This window comes from Misgurnus anguillicaudatus, chromosome 24 (genome assembly GCF_027580225.2).
Source record: "Misgurnus anguillicaudatus chromosome 24, ASM2758022v2, whole genome shotgun sequence".
NCBI lineage: Eukaryota > Metazoa > Chordata > Actinopteri > Cypriniformes > Cobitidae > Misgurnus > Misgurnus anguillicaudatus.
Window position 1 is genome coordinate 11070528 of NC_073360.2, and position 22638 is coordinate 11093165.

Sequence of the window (22638 nt, forward strand, 5' to 3'; positions counted from 1 at the left end):
TGGGGGGACCAATTGTGAAGTCCCCATGAGAAAACAAGCTTATTAATCACACAGAATGATGTTTCTTGAAAATCTAAGGTAGCAGAAAGTTTTCTGTGATGGTTGGGGTTAGGGTTTGTGTTAGGGGAAGGGAATAGAATATACAGTTTGTATGGTATAAAATGCATTACGTCTATGGAATGTCCACACAAAACATGGAAACCCAACATGTGTGTGTGTGTGTGTGTGTGTGTGTGTGTGTGTGCGTGCGTGCGTGCGTGCGTGCGTGCGTGCGTGCGTGTGTGTGTGTGTGTGTGTGTGCATGCGTGCGTGCGTTACATCTTAACTTGTACTTACTGAACTGATCTGGACATTTTAATCACAGGTAGCAATTTCAGAATTACTTCATTTGATGTATGCTGTTTTCCAACAAACTTATTCAACACAAACTCATCCATCTCCTGCTTTGAAGTCAGCAACACAAAAATTAATGCAGCCCACTGTGAAGAGGAGAGTTTCATTTTTCTGATTTCTCCAGATTGCAAAAATTTTTGGATCTCCTTCCATATTGATTGATCATCCAGCTCATTCAGACAGTGGAACAGGTTGAGGGTTTTCTCAGGAGAAGGGTTATGTCTGATCTTCTGTTTAATGTACTCAATAGTTTCTTCCTTACTCTGGCAGAAGTTTCCTGTCTGTGCCATTAAACCTTTTAGAAGAAACTGATTCGACTCCACTGATAGCCCAAGAAGGAAACGAAGAAAAAGGTCCAGATGTCCATTTTTACTCTTTAAAGCCATATGCACAGCTTTCTTATGCAACTCAGTTATTGAAACTTGTTTTGATGAAACAAATTTCATTACATTTGAAAATGCAGACAGTATCCTTGGTGTGGTCATTTGGGTAAGCACATTTACGTTTTTATATACAAGTGAGATGTGCACATATATAGCTGCCAGATGTTCCTGAATGCTCAGATGAACAAAGCAGTAAACTTTCCCGTGATACAAGCCAAACTCCTCTCTGAAGATCTGAGTACACAATCCTGAGTACACAGATGCATCTGCTATATCAATGTCACACTCTCTCAGGTCTTCATCATAAAAGATCAGATTGCCTTTCACAAGCTGCTCAAAAGCCAGTTTACCCAGCTTGAAGATCATCTCTTCATTCTTCACATTCTTCTCATAGTGCTTCTGATGTTTGATGTTTGTCTGAATGATCAGGAAGTGTGTGTACATTTGAGTGAGAGTCTTGGGGATCTCTTGATTCTCTGCTTCCCTCAATATTCTCTCTAAAACAGTGACTGAAATCCAGCAGAAGACTGGGATGTGACACATGATGTAGAGACTCCTGGATGACTTGAGGTGTGAGATGATTTGATCAGACAGACTCTCATCACTGATTCTCTTCCTGAAGTATTCCTCTTTCTGTGGATCACTGAAGCCTCGTACCTCTGTGACTCGATCAACACATTCAGATGGGATGAGATCAGCTGCTGCTGGTCTGGAGGTGATCCAGATGAGAGCAGAGGGAAACAGATTCCCCTTGATGAGTTTTGTCAGCATCATGTCCTCTGAGGTTGATTCACTTACATCACACAACTTCACTCTGCTGTGAAAATCCAGAGACATACGACACTCATCCAAACCATCAAAGATGAACAACACTTTATATTTATCACTGAAGATTTCCATTTCTTTTGTTTCTGGGAAGAAAAGATATAGAAGATCTAAAAGACTGAGTGTTTTGTCCTTCATCAAATTGATCTCTCTGAAAGGAAGTGGGAATATGAGGTGGATGTCCTGATTCTCTTTCTCTTCAGCCCAGTCCAGAATGAACTTCTGTACAGAGACTGTTTTTCCAATGCCAGCGACTCCCTTTGTCAGCACACTTCTGATGTGTTTGTGTTGTTCAGGTAAAGGTTTAAAGATGTCATTGCATTTAATTGGTGTCTCCTCTGTTGTTGTTCTTCTGGGATGTGTCTCAATCTGTCTCACCTCATGTTCATTACTAATCTCTCCTCTTTCACTCTCTGTGATGTACAGCTCTGTATAGATCTCTTTCAGCAGTGTTGGGTTTCCCTGCTTTGCTATTCCTTCAAACAAGCACTGAAATTTCTTAATCAGATTTGTTTTAAATGTATCTAACACTAGTTGAGAACCATTGCTGTAAGAAAAAAATAACAAACATTTCAAATTATACTCACAGAGAGTCAACTGTGATTTTAATAGTACGGAGCTTAACATGTCCATTAGCTGGTAAAAACTGGTTTTAGACTTTGTTCATAATTTCTGAAAATAGAATATGCATTAAATGTATTTAGTGTTGTAAACAGTACCTGTTTTTAAAGATTATTACTGGTTGCTCTATTTTCTGGTCATCAGTTCTCATGGACACATTATTGGGCTCAGGTAAGTCAGATCTCCTCTGCTGGATTCTGACAAATGATGAATATTATTTAGATTTAAGGAAACTGTAACAGACTATCCTTAAGATTTCACTTTTTCATTTTTAAATTACTAAGGCCTGGTTTCACAGACAAGGCTTAGCTAGGGCCATGCCTTAATTAAATTAAGTTATTTAAGCATCTTTTATAAACATGCTTTAGAAAAAAGGATACTGGTGAGTATCTTGACACAAATCAATAGCACTGGCATAAATGGACTACATTTTTATGGTAAATGGACTGCATTTATATAGTGCTTTCAAAGACCCATGGCCATCCAAAGGGCTTTACATATATTGCCTCACATTCACCCACTGACGGTGGTGGCAGCCATGCAAGGCGCCATCCAGCTCGTCCGGAGCGGCTGGGGTAAGATATCTTGCTCAAGGACACTTTGACACTTGGTCAGGTGGAACCAGGGATTGAACCACCAACCTTCTGATTTGTAGACAACCTACATGAACCACTGCCTGCCACATAAGATCTATCATTGCAAGTTATTTTCAGTTGAGACAGCTCAAGCATGCTTCTTAGGACTAGCCTTACGTCTTGTCTGTGAAACTGGGGGATAATCCCCCATAGCAATGAACTGTCTGTGTCTTGCTAGGTAACATCTAAACCAGTTTAAACAGTGCCAGAAATAACAAATATATTGTTAGGGTCAGTAAGTATCTTAATTTATTTTAATTTAACCAAGGTCTAGTCCTGGCTTTAGCTAAGCATTGTCTGTGAAACCAGGCCTATATGTCTTACTTTGGAGTCTCTTGTGTTGTCCCTCATGGTTCAGTTCTAGGACCCTTACTTTTTAGTCTTTATTTATTTCCACCATTACCGCTTTTAAGCTCCATTGATATAAGGTATCATTTCTATAGCCCTATTCGGACGGGATTAGTTTTACAGGGGGACCTCTGAGAAAATCGTGCTTCTCAGAGGTCCTCTGTGGTTTTAATCCCGTCCGAATCGGCCATGTCTGTGTTTTTCTCTGACGACCTCCGTAAGAATTCCAGAGCAATTTACCTACTGCTTTTCGCTGAACTCAGAGGTCCTCTGAGAAATTAAATCCTGTCCGAATGCAAATGTCTGTGTTTGCCCACAATATCTTTTGAAAACGCGGTTCGTTTCGTGTTTTGGCCAACGGGATCGGCTGTAAGGTCTTACTAATGCGCGTATATTGTATGTTCTGAGTCAAAATAAAATAATTGAATCAAGACGAGCTGAATATCAAACACTGTTAAGACTGGCCACTGTAATATCATTAACGTCATAAGAAGCTCCGTTCAAAGTTGTTCAACTCCGGAATGGTAATGTTAATTAATAAAGATAATAAATTTTATTAATCATTATTTCTTCATTTATTTGTGTTTATAATAAGCAGACAGTTATACAAAACACGTACACTAGCGTTACTTTAGTAGAATTTGTATATTTTATTTTGATTTGTTAAAATTAAATTAATAAATTACATGTTCTGTCATAATTTAACAATTTAAAGCAAAATATTAAACATTACAAACACGCGTATCCAGAGCACGTGCTACTGCAACGCCCAAATGCATGAAACAGACACTCCCATCTCTGGAATAGCCTGCATCATTTTACTCCTGTCCGAATCGGTACATAAAATCACAGACGTCCTGGGGGACACGTTGAAACTCAAACGTCGTTTGGAAAACTAATCCCGTTCGAATAGTGCTTATGCTGATGAGACTCAAATTTTCAAATTTACTGCAAACATGGTCAAGGAAATTTTGTTTTTGTTCGACTTGATTCTGCCTGCTGCACAGACTGAACAGCATTTTACATTGAAGTATCTTAAGAGCAGTTTGACAGCAGTACTGTTGAGTTGCTCTCACGATACTTTGATGTCATACGTTGATCAATCTGTGCTAAGACGCATGCAAAAGAAGTAATTGTGGTGTTAAGCACAGCACTCTGTTTTTGTTTCTATCAAGCCACTCTGTTGAACATGATTTTTGATTCCCTTTACGTTGATTTTCACTGGCAATGGATGTGCAGAATAAGACTTTTATTATTCCAAGTATCTTGACATCTTTATTAAGCCACGGCTTGGTTATTGTTTTGCAACCTCTGGTGGTGAAAATTACATATTAGAACCATAATTTAGATTGAATCTCAGCAATACAATATGGTCTCAGACTTCTAGATGCCACTCTTAAAGTTGGCAGAAATATTTTTAGTAGGAAGTTAGTGATGTTAGAAGTTAGTGACTTTTCTACGTGATTAGTACGTAAGGTCACACAAAAAGTTGATGTTGAAAATAATTTGTTAGATAAGACCCTTATGCCTCCATTGGGATCGTTTAAAGCCCTTTGAAGTGCATCTAAACTGCAATTTTAAACGGCATTGTTGATTTTACTGTTAACTGTTAAAGTCATGGAGAACAATCCAGGAATGTTTTTTCTCAAAAAACTTAATTTCTTTCCGACTGAACAAAGAAAAACATAAACATCTTGGATGACATAAGGGTGAGTAAATTATCCGTTTATATTTAGGAAAGTGGAATATTCCTTTAATACGTTTATTGATTTGGAATATTTTATTTGTTGTATGTAATAAATACAAAATAACTTAATCTTCACCTGTGCTCAGAAGTGTGTCGGTCCCTCAGGTTTACTGGTTGTTCTATAGACTGGTTACTTCTCATGGACACACAGCTGGGATCAGATGAGTTTGATCTCTCTTGCTGAATTTCACTGTAACAGAGCATTAACAAAACGTATTAAATTGTTACAAATTGAGTGTCTTATTTCTTATTTTGTAATACTCTTATTTTGAAATCACCTATTGTTCAAGTTTCCCTTGTTATTCAGTCTTGAATGTATCTATTATTCACCACACATGATTATAATTTGTGTTTTTGCATTATTAATTTCATCATGAATTAATTTTCAATTTGTGATTTAAAATAAATGTTTTAAAACTATTCAATATTTTATTTGCTGAATGGACGTAAAGAAATTAATCCAGGACTGTGGTCACCTGTGCTCACGAGTGTTTTTATCCTTCAGGTTTACTGGTTGTTCTATAGACTGGTTACTCCTCATGGACACACAACTGGGCTCTGGTCTCTCCTGTTGGGTGCCTCTGTAAGAGATCAAATATTAAACTTAATAGAGTGGGTTGACATTACAATTTATAGCTGTGTATTTCTAACAATTTCTATTGTAAAATAATTTTCTATTTACCTAATGGCTGTAAATTGTCATGAATACAGAGGAATATTTATATGGTTATGTTTGATCCAGAGCATTATACCTGTGCTCACAAGTGTCTTTATCCTTCAGGTTTACTGGTTGTTCGATTGACTGGTTACTTTTCATAGACACACAGCTGGACTCAGGTCTTTCTTGCATTGTTGGACTTCAGTAAAAATTAAAATGATGGATTAAATATTGAGGAAATCTAATTTATTCTTTCATGTTTTTATTTTGATGACCCTTTTTCTTTCAAATGCAAAGCTTCACACAACTAAACAACAATCATATTTAGTACAAGGAGACAGTTAGTTGACTTACTATAACTTACTTCAGGGTGATCTTCTCTCATCGTGAGGCATTTATAATGCAATCACTATACAAAACATGGCACCCTGCCACATACGTAACAGAATATATGCAATATATTGATCTACAGTACATGTATGTTATTTTATTATTTCATTTTGTGAATGATTTACAGTTTTTTTGCAATGCTGTAATAAGTTGTTATTATGTTTGGTAATGTTCCGAGAATGTAATTTGGATGTTGTCGATACTTTACAAATACACAATATAATCAAACCAGGTAAAACTAGGTACACCAAAAGGTTCAGTGTTTGACCATTACGGCCAGCTGGATTAGATGATGTGTTTAAAAATAAATGAAAATTAAAGAAAATGAAAATAAACACAAATACTATACTTCAAACAAAATATATTTCCTGATGAAGGTGTGTATGGAAAATGATACTTGATTTGCTGATGTAGCTTTTCTGTGATTTTGTCACTTGAAGATATGCTTAAATGTTTTAAAATGCACTTGTTATTAAAAAGTTTTCCTAAGAGATTTTTTAGGCATATCAGTCTGGAGGCTGGTGCAAAAAACACACTGTAAAAAAATTCTGTAGAAATTGCAGCTAGATTGCCGGTAATTTACAGTAGATTTACATTTATGTTTTTAACTGGCAACATTTTGTTCAAAGTTAAATGAACATTAAACATTAAGTCTTTGTCTTTATACAGTAAAACTAAAAAAAAACAGCATCAAGCAAAACATGCTGGGAAACAAAATCTGAAGCAAAAAACAGAAAAAGGTTGATGATGACTTCTGGTTCCCAGAATGCTTTGCATGAGGCTGTTATTGTATAGTTTTATTCTGTAAAGATAAAGACTTGTTAATATTTAAAATTTATTTAACTTTGAACAAACTCTTGCCAGTAAATAACATAAATGTAAATCTACTGTAAATTACCGGTAACCCAGCTGCAATAACATTGAAATTTCTATGGATTTTTTTTACAGTGCAGTTATTTTATTTTTCGTTTTGCTGTCTCATGCATCCTAGTGATTTTTGACTTTAGGCCACATGCATTATGCTTTTTTATGAAATTATTGGTGACCCAACCCAGCTCAAACTTTTTAATTTATTTAGACACATGAAATGGGTGGGTGACATCATCACATATTTAACATGTAAACATGTTTTCTGTCAGGTTATCTTTCATCTACCGACCAGCTGGTCTTGCTGATCAAGTTCTGTTACTTTTCTGAATGCTAAATTTCAACACATTTGAACTTCAACACATTACTAGCCTACTTCTGAAGGCACATGTATTATTTCATATTATTTATATATTCATTACAGTTTCAGCTAATCAAAAAATACTACTGTATGTTGAAACTTGATTTAAAATACAATAACAAGCAATTTGAATGTTTCACATAATTTGCACTTTGAGATTTAAACTGCTTACATTGTTCCCCATTTTGTTTTTACACTATAGAAAAAATTACAGTTTTTAAGAGACCTCGGTACAACCAAACAATTAAATAACTTATACAAACACATTAATGTAAAACGTAATAAAATAACTTAATAAAAGACTCACATGGCATCTTGCGTAGAAGCTGTACCTGCCATTGTTACACAATCTGAAACTGAAGAAAGTTCAAGTTTATCCTCAAAGGAGGAGCATCGTTTCTAAAATCAGCTGCCCCTTACTGGAATATAGTTTTACTTGTTAAAGCATGGAGGACTGCAGTTTTTACACCATATTAAATACTAAAATAATACTATACTATAAAATAATAATAAAAAATTGTGTCAATCTTTTTTATTCCACTTTAAAACCATGTCCCTTACAACATATCCCTTTTCTAATGGTATCCCCCCACCAAAAAATACAATTCATTATTATTTGTACAGTTTATTATTCAAGTTGTAGGCTACATATTTATGTTTGATGTATAGACTAAATCATACAAAAACGTCTGTTTTCTTGGAATAAACTTTGGGTTTCGGATCTTTATTAATATTTGAAACTTATTTCACAAAGACATTTCATTTAATGGCATAAAGAACTGGTCTTGCTTAACTGTAGCCTGGCTTTCACTAAACATTTTCTATGACTGGATTACCGTGACCACTGATAAGAAAACGCTTTCTTTAAGAAGCGTATTTATTTAAATGCAAAATAACCGTTGTATACTTATTTAACATACGCATTTACCTGTTGTTCCTTTTGTGCCCTGCTAAATTAAAAAAAATAAATCCTGATATTAGGCTTGTTCGTTTTCCTGAGGCGCTGCAAGAACTATCAGTTTGATGACGTCAAAGTATCGCGATAGCAATTCGAGACATCCTACGGAGAAGCCTAATTTCAAATCGCTCTCGCGGTACTTTGACTTCATCCTGCTGTCAGTTCTTGCGGCGCCATATGCAGTCGAACACACCTACAATCATAGTGCGCATGTCATCTTTCAACCAATGGGGATCTGCTTATACATGACGTAAGCTGTGACGTTTTTCGATTTCAGGAAGCGCATTGAGAACAACGTGAATGTCAAAACAGAGAATACTAAATGATAACGCTTTCGTGGATGCGTTTTATCATCGAAGATTATCCACAATAACATAAATGGACGTGAGCTGCACTGACATTTAAAGCTGAAAGACCAATCAGGACATATATTAAATCTCTTAAATCTTATCTTTTTGTGCGCTTGTTTTTAGCTTTAATGATACCTGTCACATTACTTCGCATACCTGTTTTACACACATCGTTATTTTTCCGATGTGGTGCATTGTTCTTCCAACGACATTGCAGGCGCATGATCTCCAAGAAAAGAAGGATATGTGATATACTGGAATGTACGGATATAGGATCAGATGTTAGAATACAGGTGAGACATCTGTAGTCTTCAATTCACGTGTGATGTTTACATCAGGTTATCATGAATGCTTGTGTTGCAGGGGTGGGTCAGATCTGTCAGACCACAGAAGGACAATCTCTTCTTACATGTCAATGATGGAAGCTCATTGAAGCCTCTTCAGGTGGTTGCCAGCTCACATCTGAACACCAGGTACGTTTCTTGCTCAGGTGCATTTAATGTAGTTTAATGCATTCAGATATAGAAGCCACTTGGTATTTTGATTCTTAAAGAAGTTAAACTAATTTTACAGTTTTAGTGTCCAATTCCTTATTGGAGCCAATGTATACAACAAACTTATTTTAAATTGAGGGTCTTTGATGTATTTTCCTTTCTTGTCAAGAGACCTTACATTTGGGTGTGCTGTTGACATCAGTGGCACATTGGAGAGGAGTCCTAACAAGAGACAAAATGTAGAGATACAAGCTCAACATATTCAAGTGGTCGGGGAATGTGATCCCGTGGTAAGTGTTGATATCACGCATTGTATGATTACAAAGTGAATTGTGACAACACTTCTATTAAAATAATCTATTTTGTCTGATCTAGGAGTTTCCTTTTAAAATCAAAGAGCGTCATCCTTTGGAATATATCAGACAGTTTCCCCATCTCAGATGCCGAACAAACGCCTTTAGTTCCCTCCTCAGGATACGCAGCGAGGCGACAGCTGCCCTCCAATCATTTTTCAGGGTATGAGAATATTAATGAACTTTTTGTTTCACATAAGTGTAATTCAGTGAACAAATTCCTAACACGACTATTAAATATTTACTGACGGAAACAAAACACAACACTGTTGTTTGAAAATGTATTTAGGTTTTTTTCTAATGCCAAACACCTTACAGTTTTTGCAAATTAACTTATGAGCACAATTGTTTACAGTAATCCTAAATATATTAAAGATTGTTTGCAAGTAAATAGTCCAGGATGTAAAACAGTATGTGTATTTGAATTAAATTATTTTTTTGTTTTGTTTTAGGATAATGGTTATGTGCAGATTCACACACCAATAATCACCTCAAATGACTGTGAGGGTGCTGGTGAACTCTTCCAAGTTGAGGTACTCTCAAATTTCGTGAATGTAGTGTTTAGAGGTGTACATAGCAACTATCAATATATTTTTATTGTAAATCAAATTCAATAATTCATCACTGATACAATAATAACTGATTTTCTGACACCTGATATATTTTCTTTTTCTGTCCGTAGCCTGCAGGTGATAAAAAAGCCTCAGATGACCCAAACCCACATTTCTTCTCTGTGCCAGCTTATCTAACAGTATCAGGGCAATTGCACCTAGAAGTCATGGCAGGGTAAAGACAAAATTGTTTTATTTGAGCACTTATGCATGGAACGTATTGAAGCTGCAATATGTAGATTTTCACCACTAGAGGCCGCTATTACACAATAACAAAGGCAAAGCATAATGACATTATGAAGGAGAGTGGAACCACGGGACATGTTGTTTTCACCAACCAAAGATGTATGAAATTCTCTGATCATGTTAATAGATGAGATAATGAATTAATGTTTTATTACCTGTACATTTGATCACATTATTTAGCGTAATAAATTTGCTGGAAGGCACAACAGCGAGTTCAGCACTTCCGCGTTTGTCCACTCATGTTGCCGTAATTTCTACAACTGTTAACTGAGGATAGCGTTGATATTAAGTCACTAAAAGGGCGACAATTACAAGGAAGAAAAGGGACAAAGACATTATTTAAATCAGCAATTTCTCTAGATTTACAAACTTTTGGTATAGTGTAAGTACACAACTGCATTAAATATATATCACACTGTGCAAGTTGTTTTTGGATATTTTATTACAAAAATCTCACATATTGTAGCTTTAAAGAAACTTTAAGTTGAATGCTTACCATTCTGTGGTTTTCATTTTGGTAACATCCAGTATATTGTTGGGCTATTTTAGGGCTTTTTCAGCAGTCTACACCTTTGGTCCTACATTCAGAGCAGAGAACTCTCAAAGCAGGAGACATCTGGCTGAGTTTTACATGGTAGAAGCTGAAATTGCCTTCACTGAGTCATTAAAAGATCTAATGGAGGTATAACGTCAGTCCTTAAAAATACATTAAACTTTTGCATTAACCATAGCATTGACATCTCTGAAGCAGCTATTTATGGTTTAAAGGTGAATCTGAAACTTTCTAGGTTATGGAGAACCTGTTTAAGTCCACCACGGAGCATTTGATGTCCCATTGCGCAGATGATATTGAATTATTTCACAAATATATTGCACCAGGACATGGGGTACGATGCAAAAACTGTTGATTTTAATGATGAGAGCCATAATTGGATTTGTTAAGTTTTCGAGCCCTATTGCATGTTAACCTTTCAACTCTTAATCTCCTCAGGACGAAGTGAACCTCATGTTGAAAAGAAACTTTCATGTGTATGTATTATATCTTGGTACGGTCTGTTTCGATTCTCTAATGTGATGAGATCGAAATATATTTAAGTAAGATCTTAGTAAATATTTTAATGAAAAATTATCTGCATGAATGATGTATTTTCGTAGGCCAACCCAGAAGTTAGTGGGATACTGGTTTCCTCACCAAAAATCCCATTCTTTTTATTTCCATAAACTTTTGGATTATCGCTCTGTGTTTAACAAAAGTTTATGTTACTTACACATTTTGTCCAACAAGATAATCTTCACAGATGAACACAATTTTTATTAATTTTGAAGCTGAAATGTGCTTACCAGAAATGAAAAGCTAACCTTTTAGCTTTTGTGTCGGTGGCTGGCGTATGTTTTCAATTGTTTCCAATGGAAGACGGCGCTCTGAGGTTTTTCCGCGGTGAGCGCCGACAGTTAAAAAAAATTGACTTTGGGTGAAGTCAGTTCTCAAGCGGCCGTCCAGTCACAGTTATGGAGGGGCGTGACAAATATCACAACAACCAACTGGTGCATTGTACAACGACTGTAGAAGTGTCACAGCAACCAAAGCGCTCAGTTGAAGAAAGTTGGCAGTTGGCGTCCGCCTGACGTTTCAGCAGAGTTTAAAAGCTTTGGTGTGCACACCCCCTTAGGCATACATGCGATCTACACCACCGTGTCTCAACATAAAAAAAAAACAATCTTCCGACAGCTATTTCCAACTTTATCGAAACTTTATTACTTTATTGTTGGGATTTGTGCCCATGCTGCATTGCTTTTGAGACCTTCATGCGTGATGACGTCACAAAGTCTGTAGTCACATGTAGGAGCTTGTTAGCAACCGCCCCTTTTAACCCAAGATCTTATTTAAGGCGTTTAACCAAAAACTCATTGACTTTGGGACGATGGAACCGGACGTGCTAAAATGCCAATTCGCTTCCGGGTTATGCCTACAAAAATACATCATCCCTGCTGCACTTTATTATAATTTTTAACAGTGTGTTATTGTCAAGATCTCTGATCTCCAGTTTCACAGACAAGGCTTGAAGGGACAATCCACTTTATCCGCATTAAATGTGCTTATTTCCAGCTCTCCTAGATTTAAACATTTGATTTTTACTGTTTTGGAATCCATTCCGCCGATCTCCGGGTCTGGCGCTACCACTTTTAGCATAGCTTAGCATAATCCATTGAATCTAATTAGACCATTAGCATCGTGCTAAAAAATAACCAAAGAGTTTCAATATTTTTACTATTTAAAACTTGACTCTTCTGTAGTTACATCGTGTACTAAGACCGACAGAAAATTAAAAGCTATTGAAAGATACTATTTTCGGCTGCTGCGTAATATCATTGCCCCTCCTGCAGCCATGTTACAGCAGCAAAGTCCTTGATTATTACACCAGAATGAGAATATAGTCCTAACCATATCTGCCTAGAAAATCACAACTTTTTATTTTCTGTCGGTCTTAGTACATGATGTAACTACAGAAGAGTCAAGTTTTAAATAAGAAAAATATTGAAACTCTTTAGTTATTTCTGAGGGCGATGCTAATGGTCTAATCAGATTCAATGGATTGTGCTAAACTATGCTAAAAGTGGTACCGTCAGACCCGGAGATCAGGTGAATGGATTCCAAAATGGTAAAAAATAAAAGTCAAGTGTTTGGCTCTGGGGGAGCTGGAAAATGAGAATATTTTCAAAAAAGGTGGAGTGTCCCTTTAAGGCTAGTCCTAGACTTAAACGCATGTTTGAGCTGTCTTGATTTGTCTCAAGATACAACACCAGTAACATCTTTTTTCAAGGCATGTTTATAAAAGATGCTTACACATTTTAATTTAACTAAGGCCTAGTCCTGGCTTTAGTTAAGCCTTGTCTGTGAAACGAAGCATGTGAATGATGCTTTTTTATTTCAGCATTTTAGCAATTTATTTATACAATGTATGCTTTCTATAGCATCTCCTACACTGAAGCCATCGACATTCTGAACAACAGTTCACAAAACTTTACGTTCAACACCGAGGCAAGTGAACTACAGCATATATATCTGTTTATTACATGGCTTTCGAAAAATATGTTTATTTGAAAAAAAAGTCCTGATTTGTGTTTCAAGAGTGTCTGTTTAGTTTTTGTTCTCCTGCCATCTCTGCTTGTTTCCATTAGTGGGGCTGTGATCTTCAGACAGAACATGAGAAGTTTCTGGTGAAACACTGTGGGAACGTCCCAGTCTTTGTTGTTGACTATCCCTACGACTTAAAGCCTTTCTATGCCAGAGACAACCAAGATCAACCCCGTCACACTGTGAGAGAACTCTCAGTACATATCAATGTTTTCCATATGTGGACCCGTTACACGTTTCAATACGATCTCAGTCTACCAAATAATTTTTTTATTGTCCAGACCAGCTGTGTAAAAATGTGAACTGTTAAGTAAATCATATGGATGAAACAAAGCTAACATTTTAGTTTTGCACAAAGCTACAATACATCAATTTAAATCATAATACAAGTTATAATTTAACAATCTGTTGAAATGATGTGAAATAGTTTGCATTTTTGTCCCTCTGACAAGAGAAAGATTAGCTGAGCATAATTATTTTGGCTTTTGTGTCTTAACCTCCTGTCCAGTAAGTTATTGGTGTTGGTATTTTTTAACAGGCGGCTGCTGTAGACCTCTTAGTGCCTGGGGTCGGGGAGCTTTGTGGTGGATCTCTGAGAGAAGAAAGGCTTGAACTTTTAAAGAGTCGACTAGCACAGTACGAGCACAACGTTTCCAATTTTCTTATAGTCATAAATGATAACACATGCATAAAATATGTGACCCTGTCCTGGACCACAACACAAGTCATAAGTCACACGGGTATATTTGTAGCATTAGCCAACAATACAGTGTATGGGTCAAAATGATAGATTTTGAATATATTTTGTACATTTCCTATTGTAAATATATAAAACAAAATAGTAATATGTGCTGCTAACGACTTCATTTGGACAACTTAAAAGGCAATTTTCTTAATATTTTGATTTTTTTGCACCCTCAGATTTTCAAATAGTTGACACATATTGTCCTATTGTAACAAACCGTACATCAATGGAAAGCTTATTTATTCACCTTTCAGATGATGTATAAATCTCAATTTCAAAAAATGGACCCTTATTACTGTTTTTGTGGCCCAGGGTCACATATCTTGTCATTATATGTTCATGTGAAACTACCTCTGCTGTGCAATGCATTATTGTTATTATCTCATATTTTACAGAACTGGATTGGAGGACGCATACGCATGGTATGTTCATGAGAACCGTTCATGATTTCTGACCATATTTTTTATCTCGGTTATTCCAATCCAACGTTTTTGTGGTTGGCAGGTATCTGCAGCTGCGAGAGTTTGGCTCCGTCCCACACGGGGGTTTCGGGATGGGATTTGAGAGGTACCTGCAGTGCATTTTGGGAGTTCACAATATCAAAGATGTGATTCCATTCGCAAGGTTCTCACACTCCTGTCCGCTTTAAAACTGTGCGTTATAAAATACAAGAATGATGGAATGTGCTCCGTAATGTTTATTTCTATTCATGTCATTGCTTTGGTGGCGTGACTAATACAGTTTTTATGAAACATCCTCTCCATTATGCATAGGAGCAGATGGTCAGTGTGCTTAAAATGTAAAAACAATGACAGATTTGTTTTGACAGTTGTTTTTCTTTTCATTTGAATATTTATTAACAACATTGTAAAATCAACTTGATCTCGAAAAGCAAATCGTGTCAACACCCCTGACTGTTCCAGAGTAAATAAATTTGCTTTGCTATATGCTCTTGGTCACTTTTCATAAAGGTTATTTCTAAAGGTTTGCCACTACTGTTCAAAACTTTGACTTGTAGGGGCGGTTTCCCAAACAGGGTTTAGATTAAGCCAGGACTAGGCCTAAGTTATATTAGGACATTTAAAGGCGGAGTCCATGATGTTTGAAAGCCAATGTTGATATTTGAAATCACCTAAACAAACACGCCCCTACCCCAATAGAATCTGGACCTTCTGTTGATAGACCCGCCCCACACATACGCAAACCGGCATTTGATTTGATTTGATTGGCTATAAGTGTGTTTTGGTAGTCGGCCCGTCTCCTTTTCCAACGCGTTTTTCAAACATCGTGGACTCTGCCTTTAAAGGGGACATTTCACAAGACTTTTTTAAGATCTAAAATAAATCTTTGGTGTCCCCAGAGTACGTATGTGAAGTTTTAGCTCAAAATATCATACAGATAATTTATTATAGCATAAAATTTAAAAAAGTTAATTAAAATTTAAAATTGCCACTTTGTAGGTGTGAGCAAAAACGTTAAGTCTTTGGGTGTGTCCTAAAATGCAAATGAGCTGATCTTTGCACTAAATGGCAGTGCTGTGGTTGGATAGTGCAGATTAAGGGGCGGTATTATCCCCTTCTGACATCACAAGGGGTGACAAATTTCAAGGAACTATTTTTTCACGTGCTTACAGAGAATGGTTTAAAACTAAGTTACTGGGTTGATCTTTTTCACATTTACTAGGTTAAAAGAAGCACCAGGTACCCAATTATAGCACCTAAACATGGAAAAGTCAGATTTTCATGAAATGTCCCCTTTAAGTAGTTTTTACAAACATACCTTACAAAAACCTTTACTGATGTGCATTTTGAGGCAATGTAATGACACTGATATATTTAAAGATATTGCAGTGCAAGCTGTTTTCAAACATGCATTTTAGTCTTGGACTACACTTAAGACCTGTCCGGGAACCCCCCACCCCGAAATATTTCTCGTGACCTTATAATTTTTCTGAAAGTACAGCTCATATGTTTGAAATTATTTTTGTAGACAAAATATATTTTTGCCAACATTTTATTTTTATTAGAAACATTTTTTTATAAAGAATGATATAAATTGATGACTTATAATAATGAAAAACCAGCCAATAAGAGCCCAGCTTGATAAAATGTCACAAGAACATTTTTTATTATAAGTGCAAAACATACAACAGATAGTTAAGTAGTAAACAACAAAAACAACAATTGTGACAATGATTTGTTCTGCTCAATGATATAATAAATAAATGAATAATTAACTAAACGGATATTAATACAGATGATAATATTGTTATGAAGCAATGATATTAAGCAAAATAATAATGAGACAAAATAATAATAATAATAAGTTAAACAGATAATAATACATATTTGGGTAGTATTAATAATAATAATAATTATAATATCATGTATATTATGCAATAATAGTATTTACAATAATAATGGTAATACCCATAATAATTCTAGGGATTGTTATAGTTTTAGGATTTTTTTTTCTAATCCCATTATAATAACTTAATAATAATAAATAATAAACAATGATTATTATTAATAGTAATGATCATTATTAATAGTAATAATAGTAACAATACTGACAACAATCAATATAATATTATATAAAATGATGGTGATTATATTAATATTTTGTAAACAACAGCGACACTATTAGTATTAATAATAATAATAATACCAACAACTACATCAACAGCATCAATAGCACACATACCCAACACATAACACACCAATCCAGAGAACATTTTTACAACTTCCAAGCAATGTGTGGCTACACTGAAGATAATAAAATATAATTGATTAATTCACAACGTTATTTTGTTGTTTGTTGAATTTTTATGATTCTAAAAATAGTATAAATACAAAATTGAGAATAAGCACTGTAACTAAATTATTATTGACAGGCAGCGTATGAATGGCACTTGTATTAACCACATTCGTCCAGTAGATGTCGTCGTACTCACTATTAATGGACTTTATGATAAACTTGTGTACGGCTCTTTAATCCTGAGAGATGACTCGGCTAGAATTAATATTCTACTTTAACGAACCAAAAAATTAACACGATAAACTTCATAAAAATTAAATCTTTTTGTATCGAATATACAGGTAGCAACTTTGCCATACTTTTCCATAAGTAAAAATAATTAAATCGTGTAATCTTCATTCCTATTCACACACGAGCGCGCGTCCCGTCGGTTCAGTAGGCGTGGCGTGCGTGTGTTTGTGTGTGTACGAGTGCGAAAACTATCAGCAGACAGCCAACAGCACTTCCTCCATCAGCGCGTGTACTCCTCATCTCCGTCCAGCGTCTCTCGCCGCTCGTTTCCCGACGCGTGTAGTATTGTATGGAAACCGAGTTCCCGGTGCGCGCACATGAGACGCGCCGCCCGCGCAGCGTATCCATCAGCAGTAAATGACGTACCGCTGCAGCACAGCGCGCTTTACATCCACAGTAGTACGGCGTAACTCGCGTTCAACATAGATGGAGCCGCATCATCTCAGGACTTCAGAGTGATATTTACAGCGTTGTTTGTGTTTTTCTCCGCGTAAAATGAGTGAAGGAGAGATCATCTGTCAGGGCTGGCTCAGAAAGTCTCCACCCGAGAAGAAACTGAGGAGATATGTGAGTGTTTTACTTATATCACCATCATATTCTGCTGATGCTAAAGATTTAACTTTTTTACGAATAATTGCCTTTTTGTAACATCTGTGAGAAAGTCAATGTATTGGGAAATATCAGATGGGTGGTATAGGCTACTTTAGGTTATTATACAACTTATGAGCATACATTAAACACAAAATTAAAGTGTGCTTTTGTTGAATTGTTGAAAGACAATGTTTCACTAAAAGCATCTTTAAAAGCATTGGCTCATGCCAAAATTTTGACATTATATATTTTAACATTTTATGCATTTACCAGACGCTTTTTTTGGATTCGAACCCACAACATTTGCACAGCTAACACAATGCTCCACCAACAGAGCTTTCATTACTCTATTGTTGTGCAGCCCCAGCAGGTGCAACCAATGTTGCTTCAGCATCGTACCTTGTTTTCAACTTTACCCTAGATTGTAAACAAACACTTTGCCATGGCCACCAATAATACTTGCTTTGTCATAAGATTATGAAACTATTATAATCTGTATTTAATTGGAACTGAAGAAACTGTGCACAATGGGATACCACAGAGACACCGTCTGTCTCCTAATTCTGTTTTGGACAGCTGGCTACACAACTGTTCCTGTTAAACGGACAGAAACCGTGCGCTGCTTGCTTTCCTCCCATATCGGTTTGTTGGAAGCCGGTCGCTGCATTATTGTTAACCGGATTGGACCTACTGTATAGATCCGGTGGGGTCTATAACATTCCAGATCATGCACCCGACCCAAAAAGCTGGAACGCCCTCAGTGTTGGATCTCATAAATACAGCTGTCTCATGTTTATCTACAGTGTTGCGTTACCCTGCTCTCCATCCTCCTATAACTTTGCCATGATGTCATCTCTTTCTTTTTCTCATTCCTTCTCTCCCGGTTTCTTTGGGAGAGCCCGTATCTGTGCGTCCTCAGATTCACACATGCTAGGTAATTTCCTCATTGTCTTCCGCGTAAAGCTGTCCTGTCTTATGTAGAGCTGCACAGGAACTGCTCATGTCAAAATAAATGGGCAGCTGGGCCCGGGAAGAGGAAAAACAGACATGTTTACCTTTTAACTGAAGGTCAATATTCCATGAATTATAAAAAACATGGTATTAAAGGCACAAGTCACCCAAATAGGTTTGTTGTCTGTACTGCCTGATGTTGTTGTTTTTTTTTCCCTAAAACACAAAAGTACACATTTTAAACAGTTTATACACCATCACAAAAGCTGTCACTGAGGCCAGTACCCTTTAAAATGATCCTTATGTATCATGTAGGTGCAGATATGTGTAGATTTGATAGTAATGCGTGCCTTTAGGCTACTAATATGCACTCTTTGGAACCAGTATGAACCTCTGAGGTACTATTATGAACTCTTTGGGCGCAAATGTATAATTTTTGACCATTTTCTATGCATCAGGAACCGTCTATTTACACAACTGACCACTGAAGTATCATAAAGGCCATACAACCCAAGCAATTGTCAAAGACCTCTAAAACTCTGTGTATGTGTGTGAGATGAACTTTTGGGATGAAGATCATCAATAAATTGCATCCCATATTTTGGTTTGTTTCTCACACAAAAAATGCATGGCGGATGATATGCAGGAAGAAATTTCAATGATAGTGTTTGGAATGATTTTCACTGAAAATTCAAGGGATAAAAAGAAAAGGGTTTGGGTGAAGTCGTGGAGACGGTGGGAGCATGGTCCATCTCTGCTGTCCACATCTGCTGCTTCCGTCTTCCATCATCTCGCTTTCTGATTGGATATTGTTTTGTTTCACGTGATAATCTCAAAAGCGTGCGCGTGTTTGTCCTCGGGGTTCCCCCCACACATCAGGATTTCTGATCATAAACATGTTTAATATTTACAAATTCACATTTGGGGCGGCTCCAACGTTCTTCCGATCAGGTTCGAACAGTCTTAACACACCTCACACCAAGGGGAAATCTGATAAGATAATCTGTAAAAGCATCAAGATTGTGTGTACCCAGCATTAGTTGTACGACTACAGGAATACATGATACGTACACTACCGGTCAAACGTTTTGAAACACTTGACTGAAATGTTAACTATGATCTTAAAAATCATTTAATCTGAAGGTGTACGGTTAATTGATTGAAATTACTTTTGTAGACAAAAATATACCTGAGCCAAACAGATTCGGGGTTTTTTATTAGAAAACTAAAGTTTTATTTTAAAATATTATTTTTGAAAAAATTTCTTAAATATTGAAGGAAAAGCAGCCAATAAGAGTCCAGTTTAAATGTGAACTCCTTCGATATTCTTTAAAATTCTTCCTAAAGGGCCACCGCGCAGCTCAGCGTTGCACCGCGTCGAGTCGCTTCCAGGACAACTCTGAGGTATCGTAAACCGGAAGTGTACATTAAATATCGCGAGCTTCGTCAGATACCGTCTACTTCAAAATGCTAAATATACGTTAGCAGCCAATGTTAATCGTAATGATTTGTGACAAATATGATGTTATTTAATGTTAAACTATGTGAGTGCGCTGTGTGGCGCGACAGGGATTTGAGCAACTTCCTGAGTTACAGCTGGGCGGCGCGGATAGGCGCCACCTGGTGGTGTCGGTGTGCGTATACTCATAGAAAACAATGTGTTCGATTTTTTTTTAGAACGGCGCTGCGCGGGCGGTGTGCGATCCCCTTAAGAGAAAACTTCAAGAAGCTTCTTGATAAAATGACACGAGTCACAACCTAATTCCCACAGTTACTTTTGTGTTATGCCATATGTTGTATGACTTTATTATTATTTTGTTACATGGAAAAATATATAAATAAAGAAACTTTTGACTGGTAGTGTAGTTTTATTTAATTTCGGGATAACTTTCTTTAATCAAAAGGAGAGAACAGCGGATTTGAGGTTGTATGTCCAAAAATCTCCCTTCTATCAGAAAAGTTAAGGTAAGGTGGACATTCAGCAGATGTTTTGAATTGGAGAGACAGCACAGGGAAAGCCTGTCTTAAGGGGAATAATTGTCCCATCTAAAAAATTCCTTCCACTTAACCAGGCTGGTGCTGGACAATGATGGCTATTTAGCGTCTGAATTGTGGTCATCTGACATCCAAATGTAGAGAGATATTTTAAGCATCTGTGGATTTCAGCACTGCATTCCACAAGGAAGGTGTTTTCAGGACAAGGAAACTGTCGGCGGGTTAATAATTGTTTATTTTTACTTTTTTGGATCCATGAAGTAGGCTAGTCGTAGGCTTATAAACTGCTCAAGTTCTTTGATAAACGTTACGTAAGAACTAATCGATGGCTGGGTTTATAGCTACAGTATGATAAATCCTTGGGCTATTTTGTGCTAACTAGATGCAGCCCAACAACATTACTACACTGTAAAAAAATACGTTGCTGCCTTAAAAAAGTCATGTCAACTTATTATTTTTCTTGACAAGAGATAAGTTGTTACAACTTATAAAATTAAGTTGGCCTTTTTCCACAAGTCATTTACATGCCTTTTAAATCTGAGTTGATTTAACAAAACTTTTTAAGGCAGCAACGTATTTTTACAGTGTAGCAATAATCAATAATTTTCATTGAACGTACAATTTTTCAGTGACGTGATGCAGTCGCAAGCAATAGGAAATTATGTTTAAAATGCAGTTACGTGAATCAATGAGATTTTTTATTGGGCTGAGCTACAGATGTTGTTATTTCTCGCTTATCAGTCGTGGCCGAGATTGAAAACTCAGATTTACGCAAACTAGATTTTATACAGTAGATTGTCCCTTTGTTTACGTCATGCCTGGTTAGGACACAGTGTGGCAATGATGACTTCCTTCTTTATTATGTTATTTCTAAATGTTTAAGAAATAATATAACTATATGTTATAATAACATATGTTTTTTTTTGCATTCGTGTTTGTAATAGCCATGCACATGTACGCATTCAGGTGTATTTAAAGTAGTGCAGGTAAATACACGTATTAGAAGCTATCTCCTAACGTCAATTCTGTCATGTAAATCATATGCAAATACGCAAGGCAAACACTCTGGGCAGTTACAGCCCTGTAGCAACAGTTGAAAACTGACGTAGTAAGTTTGCAAAAGCTGTTTTTGACCTTTCTGGGAAAGCTGTATTTATCTGCTAATGGTTTTATAACGCTCTGCTGTTTTTTTTTATTATTATGTTGTTGTTGTTGTTAAGGGAACGATTTATGTGCCATTAAAGAGTTAAAATGCCTCTGTTATATATCTAGCTTTGGTATAAACATGAAAGCAAATGAGTAACTGAAGACACAGATGCAGCAATACCAGTCTTACCCCCCTTCACTTCTCTTTTATCAGATTGAACATTCTGTGCTTTCATTGCTCTTTATTGCGCATTTCATAAAGGGGTAACACTTCACAACTATGCTATATTTGGTAACGTCAGTTAATGCATTAACGTAGCTGAATTAGCAATGAATCACACTTCTGCAGCATATAGAAATCTTAGTTCAGGTTAATTTTAGCATTTACTAATACATTTTTAAATCAACACAATGAACTTACATGGACAATTGAGTATAACTAACATTAACAAAGATCAATAAATGCTAAAGAACCACACCGCTCATTGTTTGTTCGTGTTAGCTAATGCATTAACTCATGTAATGTTAACACAACTTTATTGTAATGCTAAAGACAACATCTTCCTAAACTCTCAGAAAAAAAGGTACAAAAGTTGTCATTAGGACTGTACCTTTCTAAAAGGTCCTAATATGTACCATTTTGGTACAGATATGTACCTTCGAGCTACCAATATGCAACCCCAGTTAACCTCATTCTTTCTTTATTCTTAGAGTTTATGGTAAAGAAAGAAAAAAAAACATTTGATGTATATTAGCCAGATGGTGATTATGGTGATTTAGTAAAAA

The 22638-nt window shown here is 36.2% G+C and overlaps 3 protein-coding genes across 5 annotated transcripts in view; 2 read left to right on the top strand and 1 right to left on the bottom strand.

The window, feature by feature from the left end:
* Positions 1-7593, bottom strand: part of LOC129437686 (NACHT, LRR and PYD domains-containing protein 3-like) — a 36828-nt gene extending 29235 nt beyond the window's left edge. Inside the window, exons 1-7 of one of the 3 annotated variants that reach the window (XM_073863183.1) lie at positions 7536-7586; positions 5965-6038; positions 5705-5809; positions 5429-5533; positions 5029-5142; positions 2321-2419; positions 337-2148 (exon numbers count right to left, since the gene is read on the bottom strand). In XM_073863183.1, the coding sequence (XP_073719284.1) occupies positions 337-2148; positions 2321-2419; positions 5029-5142; positions 5429-5533; positions 5705-5802 (2228 nt within the window). In that variant the 5' untranslated portion in view covers positions 5803-5809; positions 5965-6038; positions 7536-7586. Of the gene's footprint in view, positions 1-336; positions 2149-2320; positions 2420-5028; positions 5143-5428; positions 5534-5704; positions 5810-5964; positions 6528-7535 lie in introns of those variants that run through there. The other 2 variants (XM_073863182.1, XM_073863184.1) reach the window with 2 other exon arrangements.
* An 856-nt stretch (positions 7594-8449) lies between these two features.
* On the top strand, positions 8450-15068 carry nars2 (asparaginyl-tRNA synthetase 2, mitochondrial). Its single transcript, XM_073863185.1, has 14 exons — positions 8450-8829; positions 8900-9009; positions 9200-9320; positions 9406-9546; positions 9836-9916; positions 10066-10169; positions 10790-10922; positions 11029-11127; positions 11232-11269; positions 13214-13280; positions 13421-13558; positions 13915-14012; positions 14517-14543; positions 14626-15068. The coding sequence occupies exons 1-14, from the start codon at positions 8665-8667 to the stop codon at positions 14768-14770; spliced, it is 1467 nt and encodes a 488-aa protein (XP_073719286.1). The 5' UTR covers positions 8450-8664; the 3' UTR covers positions 14771-15068.
* Positions 15069-17325: 2257 nt separating this feature from the next.
* The window catches only part of gab2 (GRB2-associated binding protein 2), a 108110-nt gene continuing 102797 nt past the window's right edge, over positions 17326-22638 (top strand). The window contains exon 1 of the mRNA XM_055195972.2: positions 17326-17736. Coding sequence (XP_055051947.2) covers positions 17665-17736 — 72 coding nt within the window. The 5' untranslated portion in view covers positions 17326-17664. The remainder of the gene's footprint in view (positions 17737-22638) is intronic.

What these genes read in the sequence shown, in the direction of transcription:
- nars2 (XM_073863185.1), top strand. Translation starts at nt 8,665, where the DNA reads ATGATACCTGTCACATTACTTCGCATACCTGTTTTACACACATCGTTA. An exon ending in TCGGGGAATGTGATCCCGTG is followed by an intron (nt 9,321 to 9,405) that starts GTAAGTGTTGAT and finishes TGTCTGATCTAG; the next exon opens with GAGTTTCCTTTTAAAATCAA. An exon ending in CACCTAGAAGTCATGGCAGG is followed by an intron (nt 10,170 to 10,789) that starts GTAAAGACAAAA and finishes GGGCTATTTTAG; the next exon opens with GGCTTTTTCAGCAGTCTACA.